The sequence below is a fragment of the Equus caballus genome, chromosome 28 (assembly GCF_041296265.1).
Source record: "Equus caballus isolate H_3958 breed thoroughbred chromosome 28, TB-T2T, whole genome shotgun sequence".
NCBI lineage: Eukaryota > Metazoa > Chordata > Mammalia > Perissodactyla > Equidae > Equus > Equus caballus.
Window position 1 is genome coordinate 28,593,625 of NC_091711.1, and position 18,366 is coordinate 28,611,990.

Genomic DNA, 18,366 nt, shown 5'->3' on the forward strand with positions numbered 1-18,366 from the left:
AAAAGAATTTAGTAGGCAAAATGAATAATTTGTGGAACTTCTAATGCAGGTGGAATTCTAGAGGTATGATATGAGATTAAAACAATTTTTTTTAATTTTTGTAATTTGAAGCTTTGGGATGTGAAATCAGCAAACGAGAGGAAAAGCATTAATGTGAAGCAGTTCTTTATAAGTTCAGAGGAGCCTCAAGAGGATATGGAAGTGATAGTGAAATGTTGTTCATGGTCTTCTGATGGTGCTAGAATAATGGTGGCAGCGAAAAATAAAATCTTCGTAAGTACTATTATTTTAAAAAGCCAAATTTAGTCTCATTTAAATAAAATTAAAACTTCTATTGATCGTTGCATTTTACACTGTTCATTGACATAAAGAAAGTATAGCTATATGATTTGGGGCTAGCTCCCTAACCTCTCAGAACTATGCTCTAGGGGATGTTGATAGGTCTTATGAGAAAAGGTCTCTATGGTCACACAGGTTTGAGAAATGTTATCGGTGGCTTTTCCACATTAGAGGTACTCAGTGTGTACTAACATGTTTAAGACCTCAAGTCCTGCAATACAGAAACAATTAATATTGTTTAATCCAGTGTTTCTTAAGTTTATTTAGAATATGGAATACTTTCTGCATCACTTTTTTTCCCCCAATTTCAAATACATTGGTTTAGGTGATTTTCAAAGTGCTTTCTTATCCTTAAAATTTAATGATTTGGTGACTGATAGAGAAATACTCATCAACGATTGAAGAAGATTATGAGATTTCTATGAAGAAAATGAGGAAGATACGCAAAAAAAGTAAATGACAATGAAATGCTTTCCTGTTTTTTCAAATCTAGTAATTACGTACATTTGTAGTATTCAGAGTACTGTCATGTATAATGTCTTTTGATATAAATATCCAAAGGACACAGCAAATTGCAGTAGCCCTATGATAATAATGAGGCAGCTGAGCTTCAGCACAGTTACACCATGATTTGGAGAGCCAGGTCTTCTGATTTATGGCTCAGTGACATTCCATTCTAATATTAATTTAAAAAGACTTGAATACGAGATATTACAATTTTATTTTCAGCTTTATTGAGCTGTAATTGACAAATAAAATTGTACAATACTTAAAGTGTACAACATGATGATTTGATATGTATTGTGAAAGGTTTCCCCACCATGGAGTTAATTAACACATCTGTCACCTCACATATTTACCTTTATAATTTTTTTTTTGGTGAGAAGATTTAGGTTCTATTCTCTTAGCAAATTTCAGTTTTATAATACAGTCTTATCAAGTATAGTGACCATGCTATGCATTAGATCCTCAGACCTTAATCCTCTTAGAAATGAAAGTTTTTATTCTTTTACCAACCTCTCCCTATTCCCCCCACCCAAGATATTACAGTTTTAAAGAACACAATTGAAATACACCATACAGTTATATATCACTGAGGGATGTATTGTTGTTGATCTAGTAGCTATGACCCTTGGATCATGGTTGCTTAAACTTTTATATCCTTCTAGCAGGAAATTAAAGAAAAATATCTTATTTTGTTTAAAGTTTGTTAAAGTCTCTAAGAACAGCAAAGGAACCACTGCTTAAGAAAATTTTTTTTTTTTGTAAAATGTATATACATAAGATTTTCCATTTTAGCCATTTTTAAATTAGAATTACATTTTTAAAGTACAATTCAGTGGCATTAATTACATTCACAATGTTGTGCAACTGTCACCACTATTTTTGAAACTTTTTCATCGCCCCAAACAGAAACTCTAACTAGTAAATAATAACTCCCCATTCCTCTCTTCCTCCACCCTTTGGTAACCTCTAATTTATGAATTTACCTATTCTAGATATTTCATATAAATGGAATCATACAATATTGATCCTTTTGTGTTTAGTTCATTCCATTTACATACTGTTTTCAAGGTTCATCCATGTTATAGCATGTATCAGAACTTCATTTCTTTTTATGGCTGAATAATATTCTGTTATATGGATATATACCACATTTTGTTTATCCATTCATCTGTTTATGGACACTTGGGTTGTTTTTACCTTTTGGCTGTTGTGAATAATGCCGCAGTGAACATTGGTGTACAAGTATCTGTTTGAGCACCTGCTTTCAGTTCTTTGCTGTATACACCTAGAAGTGGAATTGCTGTGGCATATGGTAATTCTCTATTTAGCTTTTTGAGGAACCACCAGACTTTTCCATAGCATCTGCACTATTTTATATTCCAACTAGCAATATACAAGGATTCGAATTTCTCCACATCCTTGTCAACACTTGTTATTTTCCTTTTTTTTTAATTGTTATCATCCTCTTAGGTGTGAAGTGGTGTCTCATTGTGGTTTGATTTGCATTTCGCTAATGACTAATGGTATTGAGCAGATTTTGAACGTTTTAAGAGAGAAGTTCTAGTGGGAGAGGAAAATAATTTTATATTGAATGAAATGCCTTCTTGTTTTAAAAATCTAGACCAGCTTCTTATTTTACCTGCTAAAATAAAGCTACCTTAAGGTCACCCTTAACTACATGTAGATCCCAGTTTCTTACTCTTTGATCTCTCCATTCTCCTCCTGTTTCTTTCCAACACTTCTGTGTTGTTAGTCCTCTCCTACTGTTAAGTCTTTTCTTTTTGCTCCCCAGTAACTGGGATAGCTCCTTATCCCATATTTGCCCACTTTCCTTTATCACTCTTGGTCACTAATTTTTTTTTTTTTTTGAGGAAGATTAGCCCTGAGCTAACATCTGCTGCCAATCCTCCTCTTTTTGCTGAGGAAGACTGGCCCTGAGCTAACATCCATGCCTGTCTTCCTCTACTTTATATGCGGGATGCCTACCACAGCATGGCTTGCCAAGCAGTGCCATGTCTGCACCCGGGATCTGAACTGGCGAACCCCGGGTTGCTGAAGCAGAACATGCAAACTTAACTGCTGCGCCACTGGGCCAGCCCCTTAGCCACTAATTTTTAAGAATGACCTGTCCTGGGAGGCATTTTAGGTTTGATTTCCTGTCCTTTGTTGTTGGCCCCTGATGCTGGGCTGCTTGCAGTCTTCTTGCTTGCAGGGTTATGCATTCACAGAACATTTTCATGACTCCCACTAGAAGCTTTTTTTTTTCCCTTCTTAAAGACTATACCTTGGTCTTAAATCACTATACTATATATTGATATAAATGTTTTCATCATTTAGCAAAAACTTTGAAAGAGTATATTTAGCATTTAAAAACCTTTCAAAAATTGAAATGAAGAAACTTGAATTACTCAAAAATAGCTTTTTTTGGTTTAAAAATGGGAAAATGATTGATCATAATGGAGTAATTTGGTAGCTCTGAAGAGAAATAGAAATGATTGAACTAATTTCATTTTAGCAAGCCTCTCTTCTATGTTATTTTGATCATCTTCATTTATGAGTATCCATTTTCTCTTTTGAATAAACAAGCTTTAGGGAGAACTGCTGTGGATGTTAACTTGGCTAATCTAGTCATTTATTCACCAGGGTTTTACTTCTCACTAGGCTAGCTTGAGAGATCATCTGTGGTAAATTTTCCTTTATAAGAAAATATGTTTCAAGATGAGCAATATTTTAAAAGTGTATGTTTATTGATTTGTATCTTATTTATGGCTGTCATTAATTATGCCAATTGTCAGTATTTTTTTCAGGACTTATACTGTACATTTGAAATGGGAGAATATTCTTTTAGAAATAAATTTAGATTAGTTTTGAGTATAGCTTATTTTTTTAAATATCTTACTTTTATAGACATCTCTCTATTTTATGTTGACAGCTTGTTGACGTTCATACCTGTGGCCTATTGGCAGAAATCCATACAGGTCACCACAGCACGATCCAGTACTGTGACTTCTCCCCAAGTAACCATTTGGCGGTGGTAGCTTTGTCCCAGTACTGTGTGGAGGTGAGTGGTTGAATTTACTCTGTGGAGTCAGAGTCTCCAGGGGTACATGGATGACAGAGAATGGGTTGCTTAAACCATTAATTGCTGAGGATGTTTGCTTGAGAAATTATGGAATATTTTCTTCATAGCATAATGACCTGTAGCTTTAGGATATTAAACTGTATAGCCAGCTTTATTACTTTAGCAGTGATTGAATACCTGATTTGACAGTATGACAGGGAATGACGGTATCGTTCGCCAAGTATTTTTGGAGTGGTTAGCATGTGCCTAGGTCTGGGGAAACAATGGGACGACCACTGGTTTCCTAGGCGGAAAAACATGGCATCTCTTAAACAACATAGGCATAGACTCCTCTCTAAAAGGAATGATGAAAGATGAGTCCAGTTCAGATTTCTTAGATCATCGAGAAGGATAGGATGAAAGTTAAATTTAGAATTGGTTAATCTAGGATGTTCATTGCCAAGAACCAATGAATAAAGTGACTTTTATAAATTACTTGTTTATATTTATAATTTTGCACTTACCTGATAGATTTTATATTTAGAGTCTATACTTAGCTGGCTCTGGAAGAATTCTACCCAGTGAATTGCTATATGAGTTTTTTCAAAAAGCAATGAATTCCCTGATTTTTTTCTTCCAAAGATGGAATGTTTTTTCCCAGCTTTGTTACTACTCATTCCTTGATTGAGTTGTAGCACCAGGTAATTTGAAGCCCCGTGTGATTAGAGTCCAAGAAGATGGATATGGGCCTTTATCTGGAAAATAGGGAAATTCACTCAGTTCACAGGCTCTCTTCAAAGTAAGCTTGACTGCTGCAAGCACTTCTTCAGTGTTCTGTGCTATTTCAGCAATTTTTAGTGAGTTTGCCAACCTTGCCCCTTACTGTGAAGGGGTGGAGGGAGAATTGCTGAGCTATAGCCCTTCTGCATGGAGATACAGATAAGATGAGAATTAGTGGGTGAACTCTGTAAGCTCCTCTTAATTCTAAGTACAGCAGTGGAGCTAACACTGAAGAACTTCCCTGCAAAGATCCTTCCCATTGGAAGCAGAGGCAGTGAGTCTGAACAAGCTCCAGTCCTGTTTTAAACAATGGGAAGAAGTAGGGTGCTGTGGCCGTGTTCTCTCTGACAGAGTCCTTGAATTGAAAGATTTAGATCTGCTACAGATCTTACACTTTACCTGTAGATCCTCAAGGTAGATGTGGTTGGAAATTTCCCCTTTCTGGGTTTTGTCAGGATTTTTAGGAGGAGTGGAGGAGCAAACCCTTCTTTCAGCCTCTCTTGTCACTTCTAAACTCCTTAACCTCTGCTGTTCCTAGAAAGCTCCAGGAAACATTCTTTGTTCTTGACATATAGGGACTTGGTTTTGGAGGCTCTGAATGACAAAGAAATGGTGGGGGAGAACAAGAAGGAAAGATGGGGAAAAATTTTCAAGGGAGATTTTTCAGTTAGGGAACCACTTTCGTTTCTGGCCTTTAGCTCTGTACGTCTTAGCTTGGACTCTAGAGGTGAGGCAGGAAAATGTCATGTACTTACACATTTGTTTGCCATAGAACTCACTGAGTGAGAACCACTGGGCCTGTGATGAAGTACTTGTTTTGTCCAGGCTAGTTCTGAAATCATAAAGTAGGTCTGTAATTCAGAGTGTAAAGAGAGGAACTCAGGCACTTATGATACTTCATTAGACTGGAATATATTTGAGTAATTTACAGCAGACCTCAGGACAAAACACAACTAGGCTGGTGGTAGACACTGATAATTTGTAATAAGCATGAATAACAGGAGAAATGTGTATATGTGCAATAAGTACATTCATTTATTGTAGAGTTTTGCAATTAGATGAAATGAGGATTAGATGACAGTGGAAAATAGTCTGAATATGGAAGCTGCTTATGTTCAGCCTGTTATTTTTTAGATAGATTTAAAAAAAAATAGATAAAATGGGGCCAGCCCTGTGGCCTGGTGGTTAAGTTTGGCACGCTCTGCTTCAGCGGCCCAGGTTCGCAAGTTTGGATCCTGGGTGCAGACCTTCAGCACTCATCAGCCATGCTGTGGTGGTGACCCACATACAAAATAAAGGAAGATTGGCACAGATGTTAGCTCAGGGCACATCCTCCTCAGGAAAAAATAAAAAATAGATAAAATGTTTGCATAGTTCCAAATCAAAGCTTTATAATAAATTATATTCAGAGAAGTCTCACTTTCATTCCTATCCTGTCTCCTCCACTCTTCCTACCCACCCCATAGGTAACCATTTTTGTTTGGGTTTAATGTTCCAATGTTTCTTTTTACATATATAAGCAGATTTCTATATGTATTCATATGTATGTATCTCCACATCTGTATCCATCTATATATTCAAATATTTGTTTTTCATCTCCTATATAGTATAGTGTGTATATAAATATGTATACACATATATATTATAATATACTCTTTTGCAGAAATATATATACTTTTTGCTTTTTTTCTGTAAACAATATATCCTAGAGACTAGTCATTATGGGTGTTTTTCTCATTACTTTTTATGGCAGCATAGTATTCCATTATGTGATTAATGTAGTTTATTCAGTTGGTTCCCTGTTGTTGGTCATTTGGATTGTTTCTAGTTTTTTGATATTAAAAATAATGATGTAATGAATAATCTTCTGCAAAAGTCATTTTGCATTTTTGCTGCTGTGTTTTTGGGCTGTATTTATAGAAGAGGAATTATTGGGTTATTCTTGCTATTTTCAGTATTCTTGATGTGTTCAAAATGCTTATGAATGTGATTTCCTGTATGCTGTGTTTATTCTATAGTTGTGGAATATGGACTCGTGTTTAAAAGTAGCTGATTGCAGAGGACATTTAAGTTGGGTTCATTCTGTGATGTTTTCTCCTGATGGATCATCATTTTTGACATCTTCTGATGATGAGACAATTAGGGTGAGAAATATTGAGATTTTCATTTTAGACATTTACTGATGGTAAGCTAAACCTCCTACAAACTAAGAAATTGATGGGCAGTATTGGGAGAAGACAGGAAACTTCTAGAGTCATATTTATCCTTGAAAAGTGCTATATGGACTATAACAGTCTCATTCATTCAGCACACGTCCATTGCGTATTACCATGGGCCAGGTACTGGAGAAGTCCAAATATATTTTACGTTTGATTTCTCAAAGTAATTTTTGACTCTTTGTTCTTCTTCTGTCTTGAATTCCCACATCCAAATACTCGCCAATTCTAATGGATTCTAACTTTCCATTTTCTACCATTTATTTCTACTTTTCTGTTTCCAGTTTAGATGCTCATTACCTGTTGCCTCTATTGTATTAGTCTCTGCCACAAGTCTTTCTTTCTTGGTTTTCTGAATGCTGCTTCCAAGGTATTTTCCTCATGTACAATATAGTCGTGTCGTTTTTGTTCAAAAACAGATAGTGGCTCCTTTGCCTACCAAAGTAAATATGTACTCCTAGGTCTACCGTTAAACTTCTCCACAGTGTGCTGCAGCCTGTCTTCTAGTTTATTCCTACAGGTAACCTACACTGACTGCTCACTTTTTCCCAAACACCCTGTAGTTCCCTGCTTCTGTACTTTTGCTTATGTGGTTTCTTATGTTTGGAATACCCTACTTCCCTGTATCTCTCCTTGTTGAAACCCTGACGATCCTACAGGTCCCCCCAAGCCTTCTATGATGTCTTTTCTAGTATTCCATTTGGGGGAATGTCCCCTTTCTTTAATGCCATATAACTCTATTTCATTTACTTATTGTTATCAAATTCTGCCTTGAATTTAAGTGTAGATTTGACTTAATCCTCACCTCCAGTGCTCCACTGCTCCTCTGACTTGTTCACACATCTTAAATTATAAACTCTTTGAGGCCAGGGGCCCTGGTTTGTCCCTGTAGCATCGAATACAGTGTTGTGTACAAATTACAGCTAAAATTTATTTAGTATTTGCTATATGCCAAACATTGTGCAAAGTACTGTACATGTATTAATTTGCTCATTCTCACAACAGTCCTTTTTGCAGCTGAGGAAATAGGCACAGAAAGGTTAAGTCAGTGCTACTTAAAGTGCCGGTCTCAGTAAGCTTGAGCCAGAGTGGAAATCAGTGCACTGCTGCCTTCATCAAGAAAGTTGTGTTAAAAAAAATCAACTGTATCACTAAGCACTGTTAACAGTGTGTTTAGTGATTTAGTTGGTTTACGTTTTGGTACAGGCTCCTTATCTTTGTATCAAACACTTTGAGAACCAGTAGGAGGTCCTTGTCTTGAGTATCACTAGGTTAAGTTACAACTTTAGTTAGAACTAGAATTCATTCTAAGGCGTTTTGGCTCTAGCATCTATTTCTCTTAATATTAATTGCTTCTTACTGTAGCATGTAGTTAATATTTATTGTGGAATTATAATCTAATTGAAAAATTTCTAGTGTCATAGGCATTTTGAGTGTAAAGCATGGTTTGTATCTTGCCTTAAGTCTAAGACTTGTCTTTACATTGTTTCAGATACAGTTATCTTATTTTAGTTTTTTAATCTCTTAATCAGCTCTGGGAGACAAAGAAAGTATGTAAAAACTCTGGTATAGTGTTAAAGCAAGAAATAGACGTTCTGTTTCAAGAAAATGAAGTTATGATTCTCGCAGTTGACAACATGAGACGTCTGCAAGTGAGTATTTTTTAGAAAACAATTTAAAAAATCGTTTTGATCAAAGTTTCAATTTCACAATTTTCTTGTTTGTTTTTGGACTTGGGATTAGGCATAATTGTATAGTATCTAACAGATGCCTAGTTGGTATTAGTTGAATAAATGTATAGGTCTTGAGCTGAGGCTCAGATATCCTAGTATTTAGAAATAAAAAGGTGATACCTTGCTTCATCTCATTCCTCTCCTGTTGATATCTATGATCACATTCCTTGATTTGCAAAGAATCGAGGATATCATGAAGCCATACTTGAACTTGTCTGCAATAGTGATTTAGACATGTCTGTTGGGGTGTTCAAGGGGGATGAGCATACCAATGGAAGTTTTATTGCAGGGAAAGGAAAGAACAAACATCACGTTAAGTGAGGAAGGTGTCTGACCCATTGGAACGGAGGTGGAAGGAGCTGGGTTTAACATACTGAAATATACCTGTTCATTCATTCATTTACTGACACGTTTGTTCAAGAAATGTTTATTGAGGGGCTGGCCCCGTGGCTGAGTGGTTAAGTTCACGCGCTCCGCTTCAGCAGCCCAGGATTTCACTGGTTCAGATCCTTGGTGCAGACATGGTACTGCTTGTCAGGCCATGCTGAGGTGGCATCCCACATGCCACAACTAGAAGGACCTACAACTGAAATTTACAATTAGGTACTGGGGGGATTTGGAGAAAAAGAGCAAAAAAAAAAAAAAGATTGGCAACAGTTGTTAGGTGCCAATCTTTAAAAAAAAAAAAAAAGTTTATTGAATGCTTATTATGTTCCCTCAAAAGGAAAGGGTTGTGAGGTAAAATTGAAAGAACTGTATCTCTTAGGGATCCAAACAGCTCTACTCTAGACTGTTCTCCCTGCTGCCCCTCAACAGAGCATGCAGTATGTAAGAGGAAGGCATTTCTTGACTGGCTGAAGAGGAAAGGAGCCCCAGAGATCTGTTGGCAGAGGATTTGGTAGTAAGGAGCTTTGAGTGGTGGTAACAGAAAGCAGATGCCCTAAGGATCATTGGAACTCAAGAGCAGGTTGGCCCCACTGTGTTGGTGGCTTGAATAAAGTGTTGTCTGTAGAAGTCCAGTGCAGTTGGTGTTGTATTGCTAGAGAAGTCCTGGAAGTGAAGGTAGCATTCTAGGTAGTGGCAGCAAGAGAAGGCAAACACCTCTTGGAAGGTCAAACACAAAGGCCACAGAATACAAGATGCGTCTAGGTTGTACAGGGGGCTTACACATTGAGGCAAGAAAGCATGCACACAGGAGCAGGAATTCTTCACCCTCTGGATGAGCCAGCACTCGAGACACAGAAGGCTTAGTGTAGGGGGGCCATTGAAGGAGGTGTGGGAATATAGAGCTAAGTGACAGTGATTCTTGGCTGAGAGAGGTGGCAAGAGCAGCAGCCAGAGACGAAGGGCAGGGGTCAGTGTGGCTTTTCTGTAAGCTGCTGAGACATTCTTCCTTGGCCTGAGGATTCCTTGAGAGACAAGACTGGGAGGGACAGAAACACTGTCATAGGTGAGGGGTGATGATCCTGTGAACTATTTTCTCACAGTCTATTTGTTATTTTAGGACCTTTGTTAGCTCTTTAGAAGCAGGATTACAAACTTGAGTTAAACTTTTTTCTAGATAGATTTATGGAAGTGTGTTATCAACTTCTAGGGAAAGGTTTTAGCAGTGATAATGTGATCTTATGCCAGCTTTGCATGTGATTTTTCTTGATTTGGTTATTGAAAGATAGGGGGCAAGAACATGTGAGAGAATGAGATGAGATAGTGAAGTAGAGTGGGAGCAAAGAGAGAAACAGAAGAGTGAAGAGGAGAGAGAAACGGAGTGTGCACATGGATGGTATGAGAGATACCACGACCTTGAGACAGACTGACAGCATAGGACAGAACTTTAGTTCTAAAGCTGCAAAGCTCAGCTTGATGTAGTGGAGAGAACAGTGACTGTACCGTTCCCTCAGGAGACCCACGTAAGGTTCAAGCTTTATCGTTGGGCAGTTCGGCGATGTTGAGTAAATTGCGTCACTTCTCTGAGTGTCACTTTCTTCACTTGTAAGGTTCTTTTCGTCTTCAAGGTCTGTGAGCTGTGTTGTAGGGTCAAGGTGGAATCCAAATTGAGGGGACAGATATCTGGGAGTAAATTGTCGTTGGCGTGTGGTAATTTCTCCTCATCTACTGTGGGAATCAGAGTCAAGCTGTGAGACACTTCTAAATGTGGCTTGTTCTGTATTTTACTATTGTCCTTAATATGTTGATGAGGTACTCCCAATGCTCTGTATTTCTGGGATGAATTGGGATGTGGAATTGAATGTGAATTGTTCATTACTGACTTTTAGCAGACTGATTCTTCCACTTGGGATATTATCCACTGCAGTTTTCTCGTCAAGTTCAGAGTCCTCATGCTTGTATTACCTTTATTAAATTTGTGCAGCCTTACTTTAATAGTTGTCATAAATTTGTGCAGCCTTACTTTAATATTTGTCATAACTATGAGACTTAAAAATTAAGTCATCTGACTATCAAAGGATCATTTTATTCTATGTCAGTGATTGTGGGAGAGTTCAGAGGATAAACTGACAAATCATAGTTCCATCTAAGGGGAAAAAACATTCTTTCAATCACTACTTAAAAAGAATATGGAAATTGATTTTTGAGAAAAAGAGGATATTCAGCTTTTACTAACGCAGTCTTCATTTTGAATGTCTAATAGATCAGAACATGCTGGGTAAAATTTTGTAAAGAAAAAGCTACCTTGATTGATTGACCCTGTAATCATTGTACCTGAAACAAAGATGACTGCTTATTTCATACTGAAAAATATCTCAAGACTTTTAGGTTGTAACACTTAAGAGTTATCTGACAGTTGATTTAAGCTTGAGAAATATTTTCCCAGCTCACATGTTTTAGTTGAGTGATAAGACATCTTTATTAAGTGGGATTTTTAAAAATAGTCCTTAATGTTGGTACATATTATGAAATTGGGTAATCTTAGTTTAAGCGTTAAGAGTCCAGCCACCCAAATTATACTTATGGGTTCTTCTCCAATGCCCCCTCCGCCCAAAAGAAAAAGAGAAAGATTCTCAATTTATATTGTTCTGTGAGTGATTTGGAGGATATAAAACCCATTTTAATTTGAATTTGTCTTTTTATGTAGTCTGTCTCCATCTCATTTCACCAACCGTCTTGAAAAATATCAGAAAATTGTATTTTAACAAACGATGGCCCTATTAAAATGTGCTTTGTGAAAAAAGGGAGAACGCTGTGGAAGTAGCTGTGCGGTTAGAAATCAGGCAGATGTGTCTTAGGTGGTGGACATAGCAGCTGCTTTTTAAACCTTTTAAAGCTTGTTTTATTTTATGAAAATATATTTGAACCACAAAAGTGAAATGAAATGAAAGCGTGCAGTGCTAAATGCAGCTGCCGAGACTAGGCTAGAGCTTTGTTGTTCCCCTGGGAGCTCTTGTTGGTTATTTTCTGTTTTATTTATTTATTTTTCTATTGAAGTCTGTGTACTAAAGAACAAAAACTGCTCTTACAGCCTAGTAACTGATTGTGTCTTATTTTTCATTAGCTCATTAATGGAAAAACAGGTCAGATTGATTATCTGACTGAAGCTCAAGTTAGTTCCTGTTGCTTAAGTCCACATCTTCAGTACGTTGCACTTGGAGGAGAAGATGGAGCCATTAAGGTATTCAGTTCTAGTCTTCAGAGTCATTCTGTGCAGTGTAGCTGTTTATTTAAAATAAATTGTATGTCTGGCATTATAGACTTATATACTAAATAAATCTGTGATATATTAACCGTTTTTCCATAGGCTAAAAATAATCTTACCATCTTGTTAGTTGTATATTTTTCAGATTGCCTTTACTACTATTTCTCATATTTTTGGTCTTTTTGTGTTCCTTAGTCTCTACCTAGTTGTTTTGCTGTTCTTCGAGTATATCAAACACTATCAGAGATTTAGCTAACTATGCAAAGAGCATTTTTTGCCTCTTCTTAAAAGCTCAGCCTGTTCGGGGTGTAGTTTCCATTGTGGTACTAAACTTCATTGGGACTATCAGTGTGGGGTTGCCCTGTGTTTACCTGTTTCACCAACCCCTGTGTTCTACTTTTGGTATTAGAAGTACACCTATTCACCACCTGAAATCCTTATCAAACATGACCAAATAAATAAAAATACAATGAGGTTGTAAGGCTAAAAAGATAGTCTAATAAAAATCATTTTGGATAAAAATTAAATCACATCACAAATGAAACTCATCACAAAAGCATAGTTTCTCTAGCTGTTTAAGTTTTTCAGAGAATATTACCTTCTTCTCTCACTTTTTCTCACCCAAGCTTTTTGGAATTATTTCTTAATTTATTAATTGTGGCACCAGCCACCTTTATTTTACTTTGGATTCATTTTCATAGAGAATTACACAAATATTCTCTAGTCCATATTGCCCCTCAAAAAGGAGACTATATGTTTATACACAAAGTGATTCATTTTCATAGAGAATTACACAAATATTCTCTAGTCCATATTGCCCCTCAAAAAGGAGACTATATGTTTATACACAAAGTGAAGAAGGAAGCGTTTGGTAAGTAATGTCAATGCTATTGTATATTTGCCATGGCCATTGTGGCATGGATTCAGAATTAAGGCTTTGTGGTTTTTTTCATTTTGTGAAAAATTATTTATTAATTGTGAAAATGGGTGCTATTCTGAAAAAAGTAGATTGTAAATGTTTGTTAAGCAAGGGATAGTTGTACACTTATAGATAAACTTTACTTTTCCCTCTGTTGTGTATTATTATTTATTCTTAAAGGATCCTTGGTTCCCCTTTCGTTTTACTTTGTTGCCAAGTCAGCATTACGTTCTTTTTGTTTTACCATCTAAGTATCTTGAAATAAGCTGTATAGATAATTTAAGAAAATAACTCAAAATACGCATGTGCTTGATCCATATCCCTCATCATGTGGGGAAGGGGTAGTACTTGGCTATGGGCACTGGGTTAGAGGTGTCATGTGGGGCACTGCTGCCGTTGCCTGAGGGGAGGAAATAATCTTATCCTTATCCCCCTCGAAATCATCAAATAATATAAATAATATGTCAGTGAATCATATGAAATTACAAATATTAGATAGTCTTTAACCTATAAAATGACAATTTCATGTGGTTAGCCTAGTATCATCAAATAATAACAGCTACCATTTGTTAGATATTTACTGTGCCAGATGCTCTTATTGAATTATTATAATATCCTGGGTGTTAAGTATAAATTATTCCTGTTTTACAGATGCCTAAACTGGTTTCCACAACCTTCATAAAAGTGGCAGAGCTAGGATTCAAAGCCAGGTCTCTGAGCCTCTGTGCTCATCTGCTGTCTGCCCTCCCCCCACTGGAATTATGAGATTGTCCATCCTGCTCATTCAGGAAGGGGCTCGTTCACACAATTCCCCTTTGCTATCTAAGGGACCTTTTTTCAGACATAAGGGTTAAGTTTGAATTTCTACAATCTCCTATTTTAGCATCATTGGTATTTTCCTTAGACTTCCTTGAATACATTTTAGAATTTGGGCAAAGGAACCATATTTACTTTTTATTTTTGTTATGAGTTCATTTGAAAGCCTTTTTGACATAGTCATTATTTTGAGTTCTGTTACCGCTTTCTTAATCTCTATGTTTGGCATATAGTCTTTAGTCTTTTTAAGTCTTCTCAATGCACTGCATCCCATCCTACTTGTGTCCTCTTTTCCTCTACCTGTCTCCCTCATCATCCTTTATCTTTCCTTGTCTGTGTTGTCGTATTAAGAGTTTTCCTTGTCTCTCATCCAGGACTTTTTCTTTTTTCTCTCTCTTTTATCTTAAATGCTATTTTCATTTTGGAGGCTGAACCCAGACTGCCACTTGTTTGATGAATTGGGTAGTTGAGTACTCAGAAGGACCACTGGTTCCTAGTGCCATCTGGTCGTTCTAGTGAGTGTTTTATCTTAGGATGTGTGTGTGCATGTGCATAGATTTGCGTGTATGTATGTGTACCATGCATTTGTGTGTCTTTAGTTAAACTGAAAGCACTATGAGATGGAGCGTCCATACCCTTCTGCAGTCTAATTTTAATTTAATATCTTTGGGGTGTAATCCCTAGGTGTTGCTGAATTTCTTTGTGTTAATTTTCTGTGGTTTTCTACTTTGAAGATTTTAGAACTCCTAAACAACAGAATCTTCCAATCCAAGATTGGGCACAAGAGCGCTGTACGGCACGTCCAGTTCACAACTGATGGGAAGACTCTTATTTCAAGCTCTGATGATTCTGTAATTCAGGTGAGAAGGAGGATGAAGTCCTAATATATGTAAGGCTGACTCTAGCAAAGGAACACTTCGATTATGGCTCAAATCTGGTGTGCATCTTAAACATTTCATTAGACCATATTACTTTGGGCATACATTCAGATTATGCCTATGGGCTTAGATGAAACCTATTCATATTTCATATTTTTCTGTGGGTGAGGCAGGCATTTTGTCTTAGAACCCTCTACTGGAAGGTTGTTTATTTTGAAAATCAAGGATTCGTTTTTGTATTTGGATTTGTATCAATAAATATACTTTTTGTGACATTTATATAATCTGATTGAAATAGTTTCATTCTTTCCTTTTAAGAATAAGATGTTTATTCCAAGGATGAAATCTTGTGAAAAAAGAGCAGTTTACCATAATGAAGGATTGTGGATATAGAGGCCTTAATACTGTATGTTCTTTTTAAATTCATTTTTATCAAAGTTCAAGAGCACGTACTTTTAAAACACAAATAGTATTACAAGGCTCGTGAAAAACAGACTCCTCCGTTTCTTATTTCCAAGAGGCATTACTTTTAGCTTTTAGATGTTTCTTTAGATGTTTACCTTCATCTCCTCATATTGCATGCTTGTAATGCTAATTCTTGATTTTTACTTTTTGAGGATTTATCTACTGCCTTCCCTGTAGTACCGTGAAAATTTAGCCTTTTTCTCCTCCCACCTGTCCTTCCCTTGACATGTACACACACCCTTTTATCAATCCCTATCATCCCAATACAGTTATGAGAAAATTTTATTTAGGTTATTAGTGTCATTATTGTGACTAAGTAGACTAAGTATACTATAAATGCATTTCCTGGTTTAATTTAATTTAGGAAGATTCTACCTTTGACTGGATGTAGTTGGGAATTATTTTGCCCTAAAACTTTGAAGACATTGTTCCGTCTCCTTCCAAGTTCCAAAGCTTATGTTGAGAAGTCTGAAGTCATTCTGATTCCTAATCTTTCTGGAAGATTTTAGGATCGTCTCTTTGTCCTCAGAATTTTGAAATTTCGTGATGATGTACCCTGGTGTGTGTTCACTTCATGCACTGTTTTGGACATTGATTATCCTTTCTCAATTTGGAAACTTAGGTTTTTCAATTCAGGGGAGTTTACTTGAATTATTTCTTTGATTTTTTTTCTCCCCTGATATACTCTCTCTTTTTATAACATCCATTATTCTGATATTGGATCTCCTAGACTGATCATCTAGTTTTCTGTTTCTACATTTCATCTCTTTATACTGTGCTCTATTCTCTGGATGTTTTCCTCAGCTTTATCTTCCAACCCTTTCATTGATTTTTTTCATTTTTACCATTATATTTTTAATGCCGGAGAGTACATTCTTATCGTTTATTTCTTTTAAAGGGCATTGTGTTCTTGTTTCATGGATGAATTAGCTCCTCTTACTTCTCTGAGGATGGATGGATATATAAATAATATATGAATTATACATATATAGTATATGATTTTATATATATATGTATAACTTTTTCCTTAAAATTTAAATTTCCTTCTTGGTTGCTATTCTCTCCATGTTGATTTTTTCTTTTTGTTTTTTTTGCCTTTTATTTATTTTTTTGGTGAAGAAGATTGGCCCTGAGCTAACATCTGTTGCCAATCTTTTTCTTTTTGCTTGAGGAAGATCCTCCCTGAGCTAACATGTGGGGATCTTCCTCTGTTTTGTATATGGGATGCCAGCACAGCCTGGCTTGATGAGCGGTGTGTAGGTCCTCGCCTGGGATCCAAACCAGTGAACCCCCAACCACTGAAGCAGAGCATGCAAACTTAACTAGTCTGCCACTGGGCCAGCCCCTGGCTTTTTATTTTAAAGGGCTTCCTCAGCTGTGTGGTGATCATTTGCTACTAGAGATGAGCACTAAAAGGCTGACTGAAAGCCCTGTGTGTTGGCTGAGACCCTCTCTGAAAGGTGACTTGGATGGGGAACCTTTGTTGTCAGTATCTTTAGGTCTCTTGGTCTTGTCAGATTCCTAGGGAAAAACCTGGTCTTCTGCCCGGAGGTTAGAAATCTGACTGACAGGTCCTTAGAGCCAAGTGGGGGAAGAGAATTGGGGGTAGGTGTAGGGTCTCAGTGTTTAGTCTGTAAACCTTCCCTTGATCCCCTGTTCTCAGAACTGTAATCCTACCCTCCGTTGTGCTGGTGCACTTTAATCCAGACACTTTTCTTTCTGGTTTGCTTTCATTGTCCATAGGTGCATTATTCTCCACTTTATTCTCTTTTTTCTCATAGTAACTTTGTTTGGGGTTCAGTGATGATTCGTTTCTTTTTTACACCAAGTTAGTTTTCCCAAACTCTTTGAAGGGGTGGGGAAGGCCAGCATTTCTAGCTTCACAGCTCTACAGCTCCTTCTGTTGTTTTCATGGAGCATTAAAAATATGGTCTTGTTCTTACGAGATCTTGTTCTATTCTCTTCTCTCATTTTTTTCTTTCTAAATTTTTCCTTCTTCTCCCCGAAGCCCCCCAGTACATAGTTGCTTATTTTAGTTGTGGGTCCTTGTAGGTGTGGCACGTGGGACGCCGCCTCAGCGTGGCTTGATGAGCGGTGCTAGGTCTGTGCCCCGGACTGAACCGGCAAAACCCTGGGCTGCTGAAGCGGAGTACATGAACTTAACCACTCGGCCATGGGGCCGACCCCTCTTCTCTCATTTTTATTTAGACCTTCTCTTTCCTTTGCTGCCGTCATCCTTGTTCTACTCAATTTGGGTTCTGTCCCCAGCATGTTCTCCTTATTGTGGGATTGTCCTGGTTAATTTTGAGAGTTCACAGGGCCAGACTGCTGTAGCCCTTCCAGACCGTATCATAGTTGCCTTGCACTCAGTTTCTGCTACTGTTTCCAACTTGGCATGCTTGGATCTTCTGGGATCCTCCTGTTTTTGGTCTGTCAGACTCCCCGTGCTTCCCTCTGCTTCTTCTCATAGAGATGCTATTACCATGCAGCTCTTGCAGCTCTCAGCTTGTCCCCACCCACTTGTATCCTTGGGGTTTGTGGGGTTTCTTTGTCATTTAACATGGTCTTGTTGACAATGTTGTCTGTGCATTTTTAGTTTTGCTATTTTAGTTGCTTTGTCTGCTTTTAACAGAGGTTTCAGGGAGATTAAAAACACTATGCCTGCACCGCTGTCATCTTCCCAGAGTTCCTAATACTTCTGTTCTCAGCCCCACCCTTGTTCCCACCTCCAGAAGTACTTAGTGATCTCAATTTCTGAGCATTTTGAGAGTTGTCTAGTATCAATTTTGTTGCGTTTGTCTTTCTCTAATACTTTTAGAATTCTGTTTCCGTGGTTCTGCTAAGTCAGTTACCATTCTCCTGCTTTCCAGCCTTCAGCATTTTATCTTCTTTCACATTCTCTTGACCTTGTCATTTTAGTAGGGTTTTAGAAGTGAAGGAGATAAATGCATATGTTCAATGGAAGTTACTATATATTCCTTTATTTAGTGGCAATATTCAACA

At 37.2% G+C, this 18,366-nt stretch overlaps 1 protein-coding gene across 7 annotated transcripts in view; it reads left to right on the top strand.

Annotated features, from left to right (window-relative positions):
• APAF1 (apoptotic peptidase activating factor 1) overlaps positions 1–18,366 on the top strand; it is a 68,438-nt gene that overhangs the window by 36,287 nt on the left and 13,785 nt on the right. For 6 of the 7 annotated variants that reach the window (XR_011433436.1, XR_011433435.1, XR_011433437.1 and 3 more), the window contains exons 17-22: positions 112–273; positions 3,779–3,907; positions 6,706–6,831; positions 8,436–8,555; positions 12,145–12,261; positions 14,755–14,880. Coding sequence is in view for 3 of the 7 variants with exons in the window: in XM_005606533.4 (XP_005606590.1) it covers positions 112–273; positions 3,779–3,907; positions 6,706–6,831; positions 8,436–8,555; positions 12,145–12,261; positions 14,755–14,880 (780 nt within the window). In the remaining 4 variants the exon portion in view is untranslated. Of the gene's footprint in view, positions 1–111; positions 274–3,778; positions 3,908–6,705; positions 7,274–7,364; positions 7,424–8,435; positions 8,556–12,144; positions 12,262–14,754; positions 14,881–18,366 lie in introns of those variants that run through there. The other variant, XR_011433438.1, reaches the window with a different exon arrangement.